This window comes from Asterias amurensis, chromosome 5, assembly GCF_032118995.1.
Source record: "Asterias amurensis chromosome 5, ASM3211899v1".
In the NCBI taxonomy this organism is placed as follows: Eukaryota; Metazoa; Echinodermata; class Asteroidea; order Forcipulatida; family Asteriidae; genus Asterias; species Asterias amurensis.
In genome coordinates this window covers 5,915,593-5,936,174 of record NC_092652.1, presented here as the reverse complement: position 1 = coordinate 5,936,174, position 20,582 = coordinate 5,915,593, and the positions used below count along the sequence as shown (strand labels likewise).

General features: G+C 37.7%; 1 protein-coding gene across 8 annotated transcripts in view; it reads right to left on the bottom strand.

Moving 5' to 3' along the window:
• Positions 1-1,094: 1,094 nt before the first annotated feature.
• The window catches only part of LOC139937247 (aminopeptidase N-like), a 77,851-nt gene continuing 58,363 nt past the window's right edge, over positions 1,095-20,582 (bottom strand). For 7 of the 8 annotated variants that reach the window (XM_071932338.1, XM_071932341.1, XM_071932335.1 and 4 more), the window contains 9 exons: positions 19,977-20,113; positions 19,065-19,268; positions 18,032-18,120; positions 17,308-17,418; positions 16,401-16,568; positions 15,349-15,489; positions 5,372-5,450; positions 4,401-4,546; positions 1,095-3,656 (listed from right to left, as the gene is read on the bottom strand). In XM_071932338.1, coding sequence (XP_071788439.1) covers positions 3,566-3,656; positions 4,401-4,546; positions 5,372-5,450; positions 15,349-15,489; positions 16,401-16,568; positions 17,308-17,418; positions 18,032-18,120; positions 19,065-19,268; positions 19,977-20,113 — 1,166 coding nt within the window. In that variant the 3' untranslated portion in view covers positions 1,095-3,565. Of the gene's footprint in view, positions 3,657-4,400; positions 4,547-5,371; positions 5,451-7,640; positions 10,426-13,394; positions 13,477-15,348; positions 15,490-16,400; positions 16,569-17,307; positions 17,419-18,031; positions 18,121-19,064; positions 19,269-19,976; positions 20,114-20,582 lie in introns of those variants that run through there. The other variant, XM_071932336.1, reaches the window with a different exon arrangement.

Genomic DNA, 20,582 nt, shown 5'->3' with positions numbered 1-20,582 from the left:
CGAAAATAAGCCAAGTGAATCCTTTGCAGTGGCCGCCGTGGCCATTGAAACGTACCCGAGAGTCGTGTGCAGCGCGTACACACGTGTGCAATAATCCATTGTCAAAGATCCATTGTCAATGACGACATGTGCAATACATTTTCGCGTCAAAGACACTGGAAACTATTGGTAATTGTCATAGATCAGTCTTCTCACTAGGTGTATCTCGACATGTATATGCATAAAATAACAAACCTGTGAAAATTTGAGCTCGATTGGTCGTTGCGAGATAACTATGAAAGAAAAAAACCTTGTCACATGTAGTTGTGTGCGTTTAAATGGTTGATTTCGAGACCAAGTTCTAAATGTGAGGTCTCGAAATCAAATTCGTGGAATTTTACTTCTTTCTCAAAAACCACCTCACTTCAGAGTAGAGGGAGCCGTTTCTCACAATGTTTTATACTATCAACCTCTCCCCATTACTTGTTACCAAGTAAGGTTTTGTGCTGATAATTATTCTGAGTAATTACCAATAGTGTCCATTGCCTTTACAAATATTTTTTTACCAGCTTTAAGACTGAATTCGAACACCTAAGCAAGATCATTGCCAGTCCCATTGGACATTTGATATAATATTCATTATTTGTGCTATTTCAAAAACTCTGCTGATAACTTTCTTCCATAAAGCAACACAATCCAAATTATATTTCTCAAGCCCCGCAAAAAAGTTTCAGAGAAAAACTAATCAATGTAAATAAGTTGTTGTGCACAGTGAGCGGGGTTTAACAACTGGGAAACTGGTTAAACTAAAACGATATCTCACTGAAAACTCACAAAATCAAATTAAAACACCACATGTTTATGTTTTCGTTAACATTATAAGAGGGTATATTTTGGGGTCATGGCCCAAGGGGGATATGACCCAAAAGGAGTAAGACCCAAAGTGGTGTGACCCAACTGGAACATAACCCAATTAAGTTTGGCCCAGGGGGGGGGGGGGGGGGGGGGGTACGAACATCATGGGGTGCATATGTGTAGCAGACCAGTACATGACTTTTTGAATCAGAAATCATATTAAAACAGAGAAAATGTGATTTGTAACTCGATGTCCTTTATTTATCTTCCCATGATGTTTTAGTTACACTGGCATGGCCTGAATTAAGCATATTCAATGAAATGTTAATACTAGGAAGCATAAGACAAATAAACAAGCTCAAATTCATTTATTAATTCTTAAGATGACAGTTGATTTAAATATCACGAAGAACGATTGCCGCAATATCATTTTCCATTACATCAATGACTATCAATCATACACGTGGCTTATTTCTACCGTCTGTTCCATTTCCCATGGTCATATTATTTTACAGTTTAAAAAGTTGCACCAAATTGCCACATAAAATACAACATAAATAAACGCTTGTGACCAACTAAAAGTTCGATGTGCTATTAAGTAGAAAGAAGGACACACTTTTACAGGCCCGAGTTCACACACCTAACGACTACAAAATAATCGTTCTTGATTTTCACTCCAGCTATATTTCTGTATGCAAATTTTCCCCACAATAACGGTTTATTCTTCTTTTTGTTCACACAACGAACACTCTGTGTTGGAACTTGGCTTTACTTTAAAGAAATAACACAAATATTGTTGTGTTTGTTTGACTTCCAAAAACACAAAACTTCATACTCAAACTATTATATCACTTGAGAATTAGATTTACTTGAGAGACGTATTTTGCAAACATTTAATTTTCAAAACCCCCGATTTTATTTTACCCGCATCAAAACTTATAATGCTCTTTGTGGTGCTATACAACCCTTTTAGTTAATATTTAATTACGTGTAATTTATATAAGTTATTTAAAGCCATTGGACACTTTCGGTAAACAGTAGTGTCCAAGGCCCACACTTCGTGAATAACAACATATATATAAAATAACAAATCTGTGAAAATTTAGGCTCAATCGGTCATCGGAGTCGGGAGAAAATAACGGGAAAACACACCCTTGTTTCCGTACGTTTCGCCGTGTCATGACATGTGTTTAAAATAAATCGGTAGTTCTCGATACCGAGAACTGATATTGTTTTAATGTTTTCTCAAAAAGTAAAGCATTTCATTGACAAATATTTCAAGAGAAGTCTTTCACCATTACCTTCTGTAAACCCTGTAAGTAATTTGTAAATCTGTGAACTTTTTTTTTGTCTCTTCCGAAAGTGTCCAATTGCTTTAAACATAAAATCTGTTAAATGAGCATTCATGCACTCTTCCGGGACGAGTTACGCTACAAAACACCGTAAAAAATACATCTACTGATATACAAAATCCGTATAAATGACATCAAAGTTTACGGTTTACACTGTGGCTATGGTCGCCGAATACATTGAAAATAAGGTAGTTATGGTATAGGTATTAAAAGTTCTTAGTAATTTCTTTAAGCAAAATAATTTGTACAGTTTTCGTTCTTTTTACAGGTTCTTCAAATAATTACCAAAATATACGCTAGCACTATGGCGCTTGATATCAGATTATACTGGTACGTGTATTATAACCCACGCCATTGCACCAATGTTAAACACGAATTCAGTCTACAACGGTCGTCATTCTGAATTTGGAGCTACACGTTCACAATGACGCCCCGTGTTAATCGCTGCGTCACCGACAAGTTTAATTTGCATTACATTATACACCACACAGGGTCATTTACTCCAAAAATGTTACACAACCATGCACATTGCATCGTGATGACGTCATGTGGAGTGGGCCAATAGCTTTATTTTTAATGAAACAAAAGACACTGGACACTGTTGCCAATTGTGAAAGACCAGTCTTCTCACTTGCTGTAGCTTAACATTTGAATAAAATAACAAACCTGTGAAAATTTGAGCTCAATCGGTTATCGAAGTTGCGTGAAAGAAAAAAACACCCATGTCACACGAAGTTGTGTGCTTTCAGATGCTTGATTTCGAGACCTCAAATTCTAAATCTGAGGTATAGAAATCAAATTCGTGTAAAATTACTTTTTCTCGAAAACTACTTCACTTCAGAGGGGACCATTTCTCACAATTTTGTATACTATACCAACCCATTACTCGCGTGACCAAGTTAGGTTTTATGATAATAATTATTTTGAGTAATTACCAATAGTGTCCACTGCCTTTAAAGGCATTGGACACGTTTGGTAATTGTCAAAGACGAGTATTCTCTCTTGGTGTATCCCAACATATGCATCAAATAACAAACCTGTGAACATTTTGGCTCTCAGCTGGTCATTGATTTTGCAGGGAATACTGGAAAGAAAATTAAAAAAACCTGGTATCACAACTTTGTTTGCTTTCAGATGCATAATAAAAAGGCTTCAGCTGAAATCTGTTATTGTTTGAGTGATAAATTACCTCTTTCTCAAAAACTATGTTACTTCAGAGGGAACCTTTTCTCACAACATTTTATACATTGGACACCTCTCCATTGCTTGTTGCCAAGTGCTAACGGTTATTTTGAGTAACTAACAACAGTTTATAGTGCCTCTAACACGATTTGTTTACATGACTGTATGTAACGACTATCTGCAGAGAAGAATCCAATCTAGGCTGAACTAGAACTCGATACTATGCTTGACTCGGTCTCGTCTGCCTGGGGTGCTGAGTATGACGTCACAGCAGAGGTATCTCTTTTCCTGTAATGGATGAAAGTTTAAAATGTTTTGTATCAAAATAATGTTTTATAGAAAAGAAGATATTGAAGAATCAATTTTTCACCCGGTTTGGTTGCGGAGGAGGGGATAAACGGGAAAAGTACTTTTAAATTTAAATCGCCCGCAAAACTGTCCCCTTAATGTCATTGATGTTGATGTACCAGTCAAAATTTACCCCAAGTTTAGAGTAAGGCTGACCCGATAACAGGTTTAAACAAAATGGATTTTTGGTCAAATTCTGCATCAGTTTGACAAAGTCAGGTGTAAGTTAGGTGTTTAACAAATAACACGATAATGACTTAACTGAAGAAAGATTAAAAATGGTTGTGCATTTCTAAGATTTTGTCCTACTTCCACGCCCTTTGTAAATGCGCGCACAGGCAGTAACTTATCGGGATAAGTATCACGATATTTATCGCGTTAAGTATTTCAATTTTTATCGCGATTATAACGCGATACTTATCATCGTGATACTTATTGGGGATTTTTTGTTTTGACATTTGTCACGATTAATACCGTGAAAATATCGTGATTAATATCTTGATTAGTATCGCGATATCGCGATAAATATCGTAAAAGTATCGCCATATTTTTCGCGACAATAAATTTTGCGATATTTGGTGCAATATCGCAATATTTGTCATTTTAACGCGACAGGCTACTTATATTCCATTGTGGTTAATTCTAGTCAATTCTGCCCTGCGAGGTTTAAAATATATTACGTACCCTTCCATGTATGCATTCAGGAACCATATCCTGACGGCCTCGGCATTATTCTCCATCCATCTGATGTTGGTCCTCGTCCGATCAAGACTCATGTCTACTGTTTTCTTCAGGAGCGAAAGGTTCCTCTTGGCATAGAAATGACTTATCTAAAAGAGAGAGGAAGAAGGAAATAATTATGGAGTGCTAGTGATGATTGGGGGATAGGGGCGGGTGTTGCGAGAGGGCTATACAACTTTATTGGACACACAAGTTCTGTGTTGCAGTCACTTTGTGGCATACTGTCTTCTGGGGTGGATTTCACAAAGGTAGTCCTAACTTAGGACTAGTACTAGGCAATGCTAAGAGAAAGGACCAGTCCTAAGTTAGGACCAGTAACTCATCCTAACTTAGGACCAGTCCTATCTCTTAGTATTGCCTAGGACTAGTCCTTAGTTAGGACTACCTTTGTGAAATCCACCCCTATACACTTAAAAACTCTTATTCTGCAACGCTGTGTAAGTCCACATAGTGGTTCAAGTCCCTGTAGTGGACCTCTTTTGTTCTCAGGTCCACACTACGAATTTGTAACATTTTTAACACAACCATTTGTTTCCCTTCAAGAAACTAGAAGAAACACGGGGAAACTTTACATGACTTGTGTCTAGCCCTTTGTTCGTCTCAAGATAAACAAATCCAGTACGTAACAGTGGAGTTCTTTTTAGAACTCAGTAGAGGATTGTAGGTTGAAAAGAGAGGTTTGTAAGAACACCATGTGAATATCTAATTTGAGAAGTGGAGTTCTTCCTAAAAGAAAAACCCAAAGCCGAAGCCGTGGATTCGAAAAAGGGCCTATGTTGAAAAGGTCATCACTGATGAGTTCTGGCTATCCAGAATGGCGTGAGCGAAGCATGTCCCCTACCCCGACCACCACCACCACCACCACCCACGCTTCAAACCCCGACCCCCAAGATGCTAATGCATTCTTGTCTTACCTCTGTGATGTCATACTGCGTGTTGCAATGCTTCGTCAGAGCTTTGAAAATAGACGGGAAATGTTGATCTAAGCTGTATCTGAAAATTTAGAAGAAATTATTTCTTATTATCAATATAGTAATCTGTTTGGTTTGGAGTATTTTACAACCACAATATAGTGCCGAGTTCCGTGCAATACTTTACAGTCAGTATAGTTAACCTATTCCTTTCAGGTTGATTTTATAAAGATAATCATAGGATTATAAGAGGTCCTAGGACTCCTAAGGAGTTATTAAAAACTTAAGGCTAGTCTTAAGTTCGGACGCGTAACTCGTCCTACCTCGAGATAAGACTAGTCTTAACTCTTTGTGAAATCCACCCCCAGTATATTTGGCTTGAGACCCTCCCATTTCTCAGAGATATTCCACTCTAGCATAGGTCAACATCCAAAGTCAACATCCAAATGTTGAGACTTGAATACGATTGGACAGCCGGTTCCATAGAAAGTCAGAAACCTTTGGAACGGAGTTTTTCGAGAATCGGGACCACAAGGGTTCAGTCTGACGTTAAGCGTTAGATTCATAAGAAATTAGTTTTATATATGAATCAGCTTTAATTTCTGCCTCACTGCTTCAACAGTCTAATAATCAGTCTCTGGACTGTTTTAAGAGGAATATCAGTTTCAACCTTCAGGTTTCCCAACTTGTTGTGTTTATTAAAATAGTTTTCCTTCCTGTTCAGCCCCTTAAAGACAGTGGACACTATTGGTAATTGTCAAAGACTAGCCTTCACAGTTGGTGTATCTCAACATATGTATAGAATATCAAACTAGTGAAAATTTGAGCTAATTTGGTCATCAAACTTGCGAGATAATAATCAAAGAAAAAAAACACCCTTGTCACACGAAGTTGTGTGCGTTTAGATGGTTGATTTCGAGACCTCAAGTTCTAAATCTGAGGTCTCGAAATCAAATTCATGGAACATTACTTCTTTCTCAAAAACTATGGCACTTCAGAGGGAGCCATTTCTCACAATGTTTTATACCATCAACCTCTACCCATTACTCGTCACCAAGAAAGGTTTTATGCTAATAATTATTTTGAGTAATACCAATAGTGTCCACTGCCTTTAAATAAAAGTGGCTTTTCTCCTCGTTTTAAGCGAACTTGCTTAAGATAAGATAATTATTGTTAAAAAATTATATTTCACCTGAGCGACCTCACCTTGTACGGCATGCAGTTCATTCTTACTCTGGCTTCAAGCGAGCTCATTCTAAAACAAAACCATCAACAATAACAACAACAATGTCGTCGTCCTTCCATGCTGCATCCACGTGCAAATTCAGGCAATTTTTACTTTCCACTCCGACCGCAATATTCGGGACTCACGTGCATGTATACTTCAGTTTTGAGGGGACAAGGGCACCCATGCATTTTGGTAAAGGGCATCCTTTACGAGGAAATTTCTACTGGAGCATTTCAAGGCACCAAGGCAATGACCAGAGCTCCGCAGAGGGGCTGGAGGCAATCGCATTCGTCGCCTCCATGAAGTATCAGGCCTGGACTAAACTCAGTCCCCGATAAAACTGAAAACACTGTCAATGCATAATATTTTTCACACCGAAGTTATAACGAAGACTTTCTACGACTGATATTATGGACCAATAAGATTTGTAATAAGTGCCAATACTGAACCGTTTCTTAAAGAACTGTTAAGATATATTGATCATGCACACATGCATTCGTTCATTCGGTAAAATTGTTTACTAGATCGAAACCCTAACAAACAGATGCTCACAATTTGTTTATCGTTAGTTTGCTTTCCAAAATTGTTGTATATAGCATTGTGCTGCAGGAAAGTGTTTTTTATTTTTCCGAAAATTGAGGGAAAACTTCTCTTTCAAATACCTAGATACTTTTCAAAAGTTTGTGACTGTTTCATGGGTGTCGCCTTTCAATTTGTAATTCAAAGTTTTGATTTTTCATTGGGATTTCTCTACCACCACAAACTACTTTTCTATTGTCGTTTTAATCGAGGCCAGTTTATTTGTACCTTTTTTTTATTTCTACATTTTAATAGTTTTTAAATTAATGTTGACATGTGGTGGATTTTAATGATGAATGTTGAGACTGAACTAGCGTAGGCTCTCATCTTTAATGAAAGTTGTTGAGTTTTTGTGCAACTTAAGATAAATAAATTACGAAAGTGTAAACAAATTAACACAGTTTACACCCCTTCAGTAGTAAGCTTGATATCAAACATTCAAACATTCTTGTTTATAGATCACTGTTGTTACATACTTGTTTAATTATTTTTTCTTTTTTATTCGATTCCGTCTACACATTTAAAAAGATGGACGTGATCGCTCCCAAACATGTCACCTTTAAAAACAAATAAAGGCTAGTTCTGAAATTAAAGAAACAGTGACAGATATATATACAAACTTCATTTATAGTGTAAGAAGTACAATCAGTCATGTATATATACTTTTTTTTAACAATTTATAAATTACGACAGTAATTATAATAACAGTTCTTTAATTAGTGACACCATTATTGTAAAAAATTTATTGTAAATATTTTACATACACCAACTCTCAACAATGTAATGTAGGTCACCAGTCTCAAATGATTTACTTGAAAAGTAAACAATTGTAACAATGGTAACAGTTCTCTTCAAACAGAAGAAAACGTGTGCTCAGAATTTCAAAATAAGAACATCAACAGATGTTTTAAGAACAATACTACAACTCTAAAATGGGAGATGACAAACATAAAATGCAGAGTACTTGTGACAATTTGTTTTGTTAACCTTACCTGTGATATTATAACGGAAGTATGACATTTGCAGACGCAGAACTGAGATTATATAAGTACATGTATATCTGATATTCCAAATATAGAACTGAGCTATACCTTACCACGGAACTATAGGCTAAAAACATAACGGAAGTATATCGGCTATTCCAAAGGTATAACTGAGCTTTACCTTAATACGGAACTGGGCTGATAACATCCACAAATATATAACTGTGCTATACCTTATACGGAACTGAACTGATGACATTAAGGAACTATGTCTGATATTCCAAACGAGAACTGATCTATTCCTTAGTATTGACTGAGTTTATACAGAGAAAATCTGATATTCCAAATGTAGAGCTGAGGTATACCCTCATACGGAACTGAGCTGGTAAAATAACGGAAGTATATCTGATATTCCTATGTTTTACCGTGCTATATCCAAATAATATACGTTAGGAACCGGATGAGGAAATATAATTACCAATTATTTGCTTTTACAAGTATACAAGTACTATATCTTTTCTACACAATTTACATATCATTCACTCATTTTCCTTTATTTTATATTTTGTTATCTATATATATATTTTTATTTATTTTTTTACTTATGTTTTCCATTATGACATTTTTTTGTATAATTTAATCCAAAACACTTCTTTGTCTACTCTATGTAATCTATTGTCTAATTTTCTATTTTTTAGTACTCAACTATAGTTCTGTAATAATATGTACTGGTTTTTGGTCCCTTAACTGGCCACTGCAGAAGAACAAGAGACTTTTTTATGTAGAGAAATAGAGAGCATTTGGATGCTCGTGTACGCAACCTCGCACCAGGGGCAGCGCGCCTTATCGATACCTATCGTCACTGACCCCTGGAAGGGAAGCATTGGAAACCGACGCTGATTGGCTAACCAAAATTGACTGCTCTTTACGTATCCGCTTGTTAAAAACTGTCGATCGCTTGCACGGCACTTGTAGGGCACTTTACATCTCAAACGGATTCGGCTTTCATATGATCACACCCTAAACTTCATACAGTTAGACGTTTCACATGATCGGGAAAACATGAGAGTGGCCAGCAGCCGATTTTACGAAACGCTAGGATTAATCCTGACAGGACTGGTAACTCCTAACGTCTTTTGTTCCGAAACTTAACTCGTCCTAAGTCCAAAGATTAATCACAAGTTAGGAAAAGTTTGGTGATATCGACTTGATGTGTCTCTGCGTAGTCTCTAGCACAGAATTGACCAACCACTATTTAAAATATCAAGTATACATTTTGATATTTCAAAGTCAAATTTCCAGGGGTTGCCCCCCTTTAATCAAGCAAGGCATTCTTGGAAAGAACAACAAATAGCGCGACGTAGTCTTACACCATTGGGAACGAGGTTGTTCTGTGCCCGAGGCAATCTCTGTGAACAGTGTATAAAACAACTACCATTCACAATCATTGTATATCATTACCAACAGATACACTGAGTAGTAATTTTCACATGTTTCTGACTGAACTACACCCTCTCTTTGTCAGACAACAATACCATTATAATAACATTTTTATGATTTCTATTTACACGATTAATTTAATTATATATAATTTTTTCAATTTGTAAATATTTTACTTCGGTGTAAAGTTCATAATAATAGGTTCATCATAGAAAATCACAATTAAGACCTGTTACGGGTACGGAGGGGGTTTGGGTGTCTGTATAATGGGTATAGGGGTTATAGCATATATTTTTCTCTGTGTAAAGTTCATTATAGGCTCATAGAAAATCACAATATTAAGATCTGCTTTGGGTGGGGTCAGTGTAGTATGCGAATTCAAACCGAGGATCTATAACATAAGAGGACAACAGGGTTAATGGTTCGGGAAAGGACCACAATATTGGAAATCGTGTACAAAACCAATGGGAGCTGCTACCAAAAAAGTATCAACAAAAAAGGGACAATAGGAGGTCCACGGTTGAAGGCGTATACCAGCTTGTGGGATCTGTAATATTGAAGGGTTTGCAAATATTTTGCTTTGGTGTAAAGTTCATATAATATTGGCTTCATATAAAATCACAATTATGACCTGATTCGGGGGAGGTATGGGGGTGGGGTAGGACTGTAAAGTTTTATAAGGGTTAGTCCATGTTCGCCTCAAGCCATTTTTCCATACTGTCTGCATTGCGTTTCATCCAGTCGATGTTGGCTTGGCACTTCTCGACGGATTGTTGGTAGGCACGGGTCGCTGAGCCGAAGTCTCTCCCATCTCCAAAAGCCATCAGCTGTAAATAGGTGTGAAAATTAAAAGACAAGAAAAATGTAGGACTCGTTAATAAAATATCGATACACTAAGATATTGGTCACATCGTGATCCAGTAGTTTCACTTCGATTTGGTGGATGTAACATAATACAAGCACTCCGTATTGTTAATATTATAACATTAAAATTTGTACTTTATATTTTACATGAATACTACTTTACTTTCACACAAACATTAATCCTCGATTCGTTGCAGTTAATTCCTCTGACCGAATGTGAATCAAAGGGGCATCTTGAAAGACCATGACGTCATGCGCTAGGCCTGTTGCCGGAGCCTCGCTTGACGTCATTTGGGGTGCACCCCACCAAAAGAGCGTCGAGCTCATCAATTTGTTGCTGGCCCTCAAAATATTCTAATAATAGACAGTTTTGAGACCCCAAGAAAGGGGACAGTGTGAAAAAATGGTGCCCAAATTGTGACCTGGTGGGTTGTTGACTTCCAACTTGGGGTACTTTGGACATATAGGTCCTGAAATAACCTTGTCCTATTTGCCGGGAGGTGTTAGGGATTTTGTTCAAGCTTGATGTTCGGACGTTTGGAAAATTAATTTTTTTATAGGGGTGTTTTCATTTGGAGGGTGAATAACTCGACTGGCACTCGGACTCCCATATTAAATAAGACCTCTTTCCCCCGAGTCGCCTAACCATAACAATTTCACACCGTGTTGATTTGTTTAAAATTTCTGGGTTAAAGAGCACAGAATCATCATAGGGGACATGATCTTTTGGGAGGCGGTATTTGTGAAATTTCGTCAATCAACAGACTGTTGAGTGATGTTTTAACCTAGTTTTTAGTTTTGGTATTTGTTTATGATGGCATAAATGCTGAGGCAACCATTTCTGGGGAGGGGTCCGTTTTGTTTTTGTTTTTTTCCCCCACTGAAAAATGTGTGAGTTGTTCTCTATTTTTCATCCGTATACTGGAATTGGTGATGAATATCTGCAATGGTATACCCCTAATATTTGGAGGGGGTGGGGTGGTGTTAGGTTTGAGTTCGAAGTGTTTAGAGTGCAGCATTGAGGCTTTGGAACTCCCTACCTGAAACCGTGAAACTTTCAAAATCACTTGCCATATTCAAGAAAAGTTAAAAACGTATCTACAGAAAGAACAATTTTTCAAACTTTATTTTCTAATTATGTGATGCTTCTTCATGGTTTGTCGGTTGTTTTGTACAGCAGCGATATGTGTGCCACTTGTGTCGGATTTAAAGTTAACATTATTATTAGCCTAATAAGGACCGGTTTTATAGAGTTGTTTAACATTGCGTTTCTAAGCATAAACAGTTTACCAGCAAAATTTAGTTCGGTCAACAAAAAGGTCAAAATGTCAAAAAGTGGACGCATCGAACTCTGTTCGGAGATAGCTCCACGCTGACATTTTCAAGTTCACTCACATGAAATCTAAAGCTCGGTCATTGGAAAAAGCGGTACGTACACGGAATGCATAACTTGAGGGTTTTTCCCATTTCCCACTCGTAATATTCAAACAAAATGGTGGTTATGGTTATAGGTTGCGCTTCGAACCCCAACAACATCTTGATTAAAAGTTTAACTGTCTGTCATTGTTCGTTATCAAACTGGCAGCATCCAATGATTTGTTTTCTCCTTTTCTTTGGTTGTTAGTGTAAACCGTGGCCTTAAAAAGTGTGTTGTTTCCTTTACAATGGTTTCCAAAGTGTTTTGGTTAGTTTTGATGAGGAGTAAAGACTAGCTGAACAATTTAAATCCCACCATGTGCAGTGATGTAGGCTACTTAATATCAGTTACCATGAACGTTCTAAAGCGAAGCACACACCAACAGCAACAACACAAACAACAACAACAACAACAATAACAACAACAATTAGCAGATAGCTAATACAGACAATGTACATTGATACTGAAGTTAAATTACAACACTATATGAATGAAAAAGCTACAGCTCAAACATGCCACCGTAAAAGTCCAACATGTCACGTGTATAGCTTTGGACAACTTTTGTCCGATGAATATTCTCTGCGAAAGCAGCCAGTCAGTGGAGAAGTTCCAGTTTAAGAGTCTTTTCATAAATGAGGTGAAAATTGTAGGCATAATATAAAGGCCCAAGTCTTGTGGTTTTAGTAAAAAGCTTGTAATTTTAAATCGGCACTGACTGGTTGTCCTACACTTAACAAATACTGAGAATCAAAACTGTGGTATTTTCTTTCACAAAAACGATCCAAAGCTATACCTTGTGTTAGTGTTTTGTTGATGAAACTATACGAAGAGGCAGAATAAATAGTGGCTAATTCGGATAGACCCAGTAAAGATGAAATGATGAGAGAATGAAATAGTTACATATATTTTTGAAAGAATTTACAGATTTACAATCTTATAAAGATGTATTTCATGGACCAGGTTGCGGTGGGGGGGGGGGGGTTACGAAACCTCAGAGTTAGCTGTTAATATATGTAATGAAATTGTGACTGCGCTTGAACCCATTGCTTAACAAATTTTTCGAATACGTGCAAAGCCATAACCCATTTTTAGATATGGTGTACACAATACTATGCCATTATTTGATTTGGGTACATTTGTCTGTCAAAACAAAAAACCCGGAGTGCAAACCGATTGTCCACCATTTCTCGAACAGCTTATTACATTAGTGCAGCCAACCTCCCAAAGCCACATAATGGTGTGAAAACAAAGACATAACATTGATCACAACGACAATGGTACCAAAAAATGGTGCGACACTTCAAAATACAGGATTGTTAAAAAAATGGTTATTATTACCATTACGATGTGTGTTAGCACTGTATACTTTCCCAAGTACTTTGAAATACAGGAAAGTGGTAGACCTGTATGCTTCGTTTTTGGAAGTTAAAGGGCAACATGCAGACACCACTTGAAACCATTTTGAAACCATAAAAATCTAAGGATGAAAGGTCAAAGGTCAAAGTTCAGACTCACCTGCTTCATGTCGAAATCCGTGTTGAACTGTGAGGTGATCGTCTCGATCAGGTTACTGAACGAGAACGACCCGCCACCGTAGCTGCGTGGTTTGTGCAAAAGAAAGTCCATTATTTGTTAGAATGTATTATTCCCTGACTCTTTGCCCAGTTAATTATTTCGACCATCTGTCAAGGAAAATGTTTTTAGACACTTGGGAGTTGTGCAATGCGTCTCTCCGAAGACCACTGAGTGACATCAACGGGTGTTACTGACGATTTGTGGATATTACCTGGATGCACTACCACAATCGTGGGTGTTCGTGTTCGTTTCGTGTCTCTATACTTATATGCACTGTTGATTGTGCTACCTTTCTGTGAACTTATACACTTTCATGTTGAACTATTTGCCCAAAAGAGTATTAAATAAAAGTCATATTGAACTGAATTGAAATTATCCACTGCATTTTTGTGACACCACTGAGCAGTTATCTCAACGTCATTTATAAGATGAGATACAGCGGTTGTTAAAGGGACGGTACACGTTTGGTAATTACTCAAAACAAAAATAACTTGAAAACTGACTTGGGAACGAGCATTGGAGAGCTGTTAGTATAAAACATTGTGGGAAACAACTCCCTCTGAAGTAACATAGCTTTTGAGAAAGAGGTAATTTTCACTAAAATAATAAAATACTTCTAGCTTGAAGCCTTTTATTCCTATCTGAAGGCACCCAAATTTGTCCAACAAGGGTGTTTTTTCTTTCATCATTTTCTCGCAACTTCGATGACCGATTGAGCCCAAATTTTCACAGGCTCGTTGTTTTATGCTTATGATGGGATACACCAAGTGAGAACACTGGTCTTTGAAAATTACCAAACGTGTACAGTGCCTAAGTGATATGTTATATCAATTAAGAATCGCTGGGTCAATGTTGATCGCTGTGCCAATGAATAAAAAATACTTGAGTCTGTCGACTTATATTCTGCAGAATAAATCTTCATCTGTTGTTCATTGCAACACATGAGTCATTCTTCAAACAATGTCTTACGATCCCCAAGAAAAGTAATAAAATGTGAGTGGCTTCTTCTTGGAGATCGGTTCGGGCCTTGCCTTGATTCTTGACGTTTCTTTAGAAAGGTCGCGGTTCTACATTATGCGCTTTCCCTCATCCTGCAGACATTTTAAAGGGCGCCCTCTCGCCACGCGCACTTAGAAACAAACTCGCTCATGTTCAACTTGGAAAAATAATACCAGTCGCTCGTTTTCCATAAAAACATATGTTCATGCATCATTCGTCCATAAAAGAAAAGTGCAAGCAAGAGAAAGAGATGATGCAGGGGCAAGCTTCTTTAAAAATGGTTTCGAAAACATAAATTGGAATAATATGTAAACGTCATCTAACTTAGTGGAACAGTTCAATGATGTCTTGGTGTTTCACTTATCCCCTGCTTCTATTCCAGTATTACACTGCCAAATGTTGGGTGCTGAATTGACACCATGGGTGTTGTCAGGGTGTTGTCACGCCATAGGGTGTTTTATAACACTAGGGTATTGAACAAAACTATTTTCTGCAAACACAATTAACCTAATCTCCTGAAGATTTACAGTTGGTTTAGATGAGGCAACACCGGGGCCCGATTTCATAAAGCTGTTTAAGCACAACAATAATCTATTAGCAAAACAAAAAGATTCTAACCAGAAAAAAAGTTACACGCTAATTGTGTGACTGGTGTTCTGCTCATTTCTGCTTAGCATAACATAGTCAAGCAATATTTTGTGCTTAGGCTTGCTCTATATGAAGTTAAGCCTATATCTTGATGTAATCAACATTCTCACATGCATAGTTTTTGTTCCTCTGCCTCCTTTACAGACCAATGACGTCACACTCCTCTTGAAAGCTTTAACATAGTACTGATCATGCTCTTGTAAAAAATGAAATGGTTGAGATTTCAAAGCGAAATTGTTCGGCTTACTCATTAAAGAGCGTGTCCCAGTTGGCTCGGACGAAGTCCCAGGCTAGCGCCCTTCCTACGTAGTTGAAGGCAACGTATCGGATGACGTTGATGGCGTCTCCCTTTGTGATCTTTTCTATATCCAAGGAATATTCCAGGAATCTAAGTACACACACCAAAGAAATTTACACTTAAAGGCATTGGACACCATTGGTAATTACTCAAAATAATTATTAGCATAAAACCTTACTTAGTGACGAGTAACGGGGAGAGGTTGATGGTATAAAACATTGTGAGAAACGGCTCCCTCTGAAGTGGCATAGTTGTCGAAAAAGAAGTAATTTTTCACGAATTTGATTTCGAGACCTCAAGTTTAGAATTTGAGGTCTCGAAATCAAGCATCTAAACGCACACAACTTCATGTGACAAGGTTTTTTTTTCTTTCATTAGTATCTCGCAACTTCGACGACCGATTGAGCTAAAATTTTCACAGGTTTGTAATTTTATGCATATGTTGAGATACACCAAGTGAGAAGACTGGTCTTTGACAATTACCAAGAGTGTCCACTGTCTTTAAAGACAAAGTACAGATTTGGGAAATATCTAAAAACACGATCGATCCCTTGTACACGTCGCCATGAGCTCAAACAGAGCCCTCTTTACGCAAAATAAAATGTAAAGTAAAATACCGTATAACGGACCCGACAGGGTCCATAGGTTTGTTCGGTATAGTGGTCGTTCGGTATAGCGATTTTATGCACCGAACGACCGAAGCCAAATCCAGCTGTCACAATTGGTGAATTTTTTCTGTATCCAATTACAGTAATAAATGCCACTGTTGCAAAAAAAAAAGAGGCAGACTATTTCTATCTCTACCAGCCTTGTTTTTTGGTTAGGCTAACAGCGAATTGGATTGGAGATAAATCAAAATGCCTGCACCAATATAAAGGTTTGCACGTGGCGCGTACACACTTGCACGGCCCAGCAGTGTGACTCGGCTTTTAGAGAATGGTATTTCTATATTAATTTGCTGCCACCTAGCGTTCCTGTAAGTCCAATTCCTGTCCACCTACCTGCTCAATATCCAGGGTTCCGTGCTGCATGCGAGTGCGCTCAGCCATTTGGATCTCTCGGACGAGTCTGACGTGTTGGAGAACCGTTCCCATCCGAACTCCCACTCGTCCTGCCCTCCGTATCGGATGCCTTGACAGTATACTACTGACTTCAAGTTTGGTGTTATTCTAAAACAGTGAATGAAGAAGACACATTCTGTAAATTTCTGTTCAAGGTTGTTTGTTGTAAGATAAGGATAAAAGGCACTGGACACTTTTGGTAATATTGTCAAAGACCAGAATACTCCCTTGGTGTATTACAAAATATGCATGTAAAAATAACAAATCTGTGAAAACTTTGAATCAATTCGTCGTCGAAGTTGCAAGAGAACAGTAAAAGAAAAGCACAATGTTGCACAAATCTGTGCATTTAGTTGCACAATTAAAAGCTTCAGGTCTATATAAAATCTTTTAATAACTATTTGAGTGAGAAATTACCTCAAAGGAAGCAGTTTCTAACAATGTTTCATAATATCAACATATCTCCATTGCTCGTTTCTAAGTAGGTTTTAACTAAGTAATTACCAACAGTGTGTAGTGCATTTAACTACAAGTAGTAAAAGTACGTGTATACAGCCATGTTACAATCTATTTTGTAGGAGTGTTGGCTCTGGAAAGAGGAGGACTATGTGGCCATCGACGTTTAAAACGGTATGCTCGTCTTCAGGAGATAACCTTCGCTTTACTCGTTTGTTGAATCAATTCGAAATTGGACGGTTTTATTATGTATTGAAGATCTGAGCAACAAATATTGTTTGTCTGAAATGCAACATCTTGTTTCAGAGCAGCTAAACAATCTGAAATCATTCTACAGGGAATGAGCAAATTATACAACAGTTTGGTTCAGGTTGGAATTTTGCAAACTTACGGGTTGACTGAGGTATCCTCCATGTATTGACCGTAGAGATCAGAGGCCTGCCGTACGCAGTCCTCCATACCGTACTGACACGCTGTGGCCAGGGCGTTGATCCGGTTATACCTGAGGGAAAATCAACGCCAAAATATTAAAAGAGAGCCATCAACAAAAGTGCTAGTTTACGTTCTCGAAAGTAGTTTGAAGCGAAGCCGTTTCTCACAATGTTTCATAATATCAACATATCTCCAAGTACGTTTTTATATTAACAGTCATTTTGGGTAATTACCACTAGTACAGTGAGTAAAGTTCATGAATCGAAATGCTGAAAGTTGTTCTCCCTAAGCCTACCACGGAATGTCTTGGGCAATCTTTTATTTATTTTAGTGCTGCTATTTGGAACAAGTAACCTGCCTAGGCCCAGATTGCATCGTCTTTTTTTTTTTTTTTTTTTTTTTTTTTTTATAATATAATAATGTATAAACGCATTTATTGTTTGAGTTTATTTAAATCCCTTTTGTTGTTTTTCTTTTTAAAAGCTGCAAAGTCTGTTTACTCTGACTTGAAGTCTATTTTTAAGTAATGTTTTCCTTTTCGCATTTTTGAAGACACAGGACCATACTGCAAAACAGCCGTTGTGCTAAAATTGTTATCATCTACAGAGATCTTTAAGTAAATAAATACAAAAAAAAATAAAAAAAAAAAATGCCGCTCGATATTAGTAAACTGGGTAACTCACTGAGTCAGATGAGTGTTGGTTGGGTCTGTGATGTTATCCTTCCAGCCAAGTTCTTTGTACAACGGCTCGATTTGTTTCAACATGTATTTCTGGAAATCAACACAAAAGAATAATCAAAACAATTAAAATATTACGACAGACACTATAATGACAATTGGGAAATTTTGAAATTTATAAAATTAGAGTGGTAAACATGGTACCCCCCCCAAAAAAAAAAAAAAAAAAAAAAAATTGATTATGTTCTCCTTACAAAAAAAGATGTGAAGAAAGTGACGGTTTTGTCAAATAAAATGCGGGACCCTGAGCCATGCAGTTGATTCAGGGCAATATTATAGTTCCCATGGGCAGGGCGTTGTCGTCTCCCCCAGCAGACATGCTGAAAGAAATGGCACGCCACACGTTTGGGAACGAGGTGGGATTCAGACATTTTAAGTCAAGGGCTAGTTCTTTGAACAGTTTTGTTGATCGGGCACACTACTCTAAAGATTTACACTGGTGCATCTTTGCTGGGCACTGGACAAGCTTGGTTGTTGTCAAAGACAAGTATTCTCACATGGTGTATGCCAGCACATGCATACAATAACAAATAATTAAGTGAAAATTTGACTCAATGGGAGACTTTGGGACGCTAGGTGGCAGCAGACTTACCAGGTAAATTCCAGGGTTACGTAGTTCTGAGCATGCGCACATTACCAAGAACAATGGATTTTACCTGGTAAGTCTGCTGCCACCTAGCGTCCCAAAAGTCCCCTATTGTTTATCGAAGATGCAAGAGAGTTGTGGCACAAAATAATTTGTGTGCTTTCAGATGCCTAAGGGCTTCAGGCCTGAAGTTTTATAGTATTATTGGATTGAGAAATTACCTCTTTCTGAAAACTACGTAACTTCAGAGGGAGCCGTTTCTCACAATATATTATACTATCAACAGCTCTCCATTGCTCGATACCAATAAAGTGTTCATGCTAACAACTATTTTGAGTAATTATTAATAAGTCTCATTTAAATACCAGTACCAAAACTATTTTATTCTCACCTCCAGAGGGCCGTAACCAGAGTATCTGCTGAACATGTCCCGGATGTATGAGATGACAACCAGTGTGGCTTCCCATGGTAAGTACTCACGTTCATTGGTCAGGTATTTAGTTAGATTCAACGCAGTCGTCTGCTCGATAACTCCCGCCCTGGCCAGGTTAAACGCGTCGTCGATGAGGGCAGCTCTATTCTGGATCGGTATCAACTATTTAAAAAAAAATATATATATGAAATGAAATTAGTTTTATACATATAGATAATTAAATATTAACTTTATCATTACATATCAAAATCGTTGCAAAACAGCTGAGTTGCGTGAACAACAACAAGATTACAACGCATACAACACACAGTCGTTTCTTTCACCATTATGAGTTACCTTTCAATATGAAAAACGATTTTTCCTTCATGACAACCTACAGCAAGTCGTTTGAATGTAAACAAAAAGTCAATACAACATAATCGATATCGGAAATAAAGCCATAATCAAACTATTCGGGGTTTTTTCGTTGTAGGGACATGACATTTTGAGGCGCCTTGTGGGGAATAACGCCTTTTATCATAGCAAGTCCATGAAAAACGGTACTAAGTGTTTTGGTTGCTCGGCCATTAATGTTTGGGTAGTTATCAAAGGTACACCTCCCTTTACTGTTGCAGAAATCCGAAGTTAAAGCGTAGTAACTTTCCGTGGGAATGGTTGTGATGAGAGCTTATAAAAGACTATAGAAAAGCCGGAATTGATTTTTATTTTCTGCAAAAGACAATGATGTGTTTGGGTCTATAATTTTTTTCAGCAACTGTTAACTGTGAAACAAGTCTCCTCTGGTCGCAAGTAATATCCCCAACTACAACTCAGAGTACAATATGATATCTGGTGTAAACTAAAACAGCCGTCTGACAATGTTGGACTCACTTCGTGGTCCTCCTCCAGTTGTTTGCTGAGTCGCTCCCAATTCTGTGTGTCGTAGTTCACTCTGTAATACCCATACTGGTTCACGTTGACAAGGTACCAATCGCTCTCCATATAATTATCCCCAAGTGAGATCTCGACTGTTTCAAAACAAAAAGGTAAATAACACGATGATTAGAAACGAAAAAGTTCTATAGAAACACAATCAGGACATTTTGTGCATAGCCTGAACATCTGACGTTACGCTTCGAGGCGCATGAACAACGCCAGATACCTGCCTGGCTGGATGTTACCCACTGACATTTGACCTTGCATCGCATTCATTACACCCGAAGATTCGCAGTCAAATCACACGTCGTATGTACACATTATAGTAAATGTAACACTACAAAGTGTAACATTATGCACACGCTGCATGCGGACGATCGAAAGTGCATTAGCTGAACAACTATTCACCTCGGACCAATCATTACACTTATTTGGAAAGCTAACGTCATTGCACGTTATCCAATGACATTATTGGGTATGACCAGTATAACCTGGATGCAGGGAACCAGTCTAACAATGTTCAGTGCCTCAGTAGCTAAACCCCAGGGCCCAATTTCATAG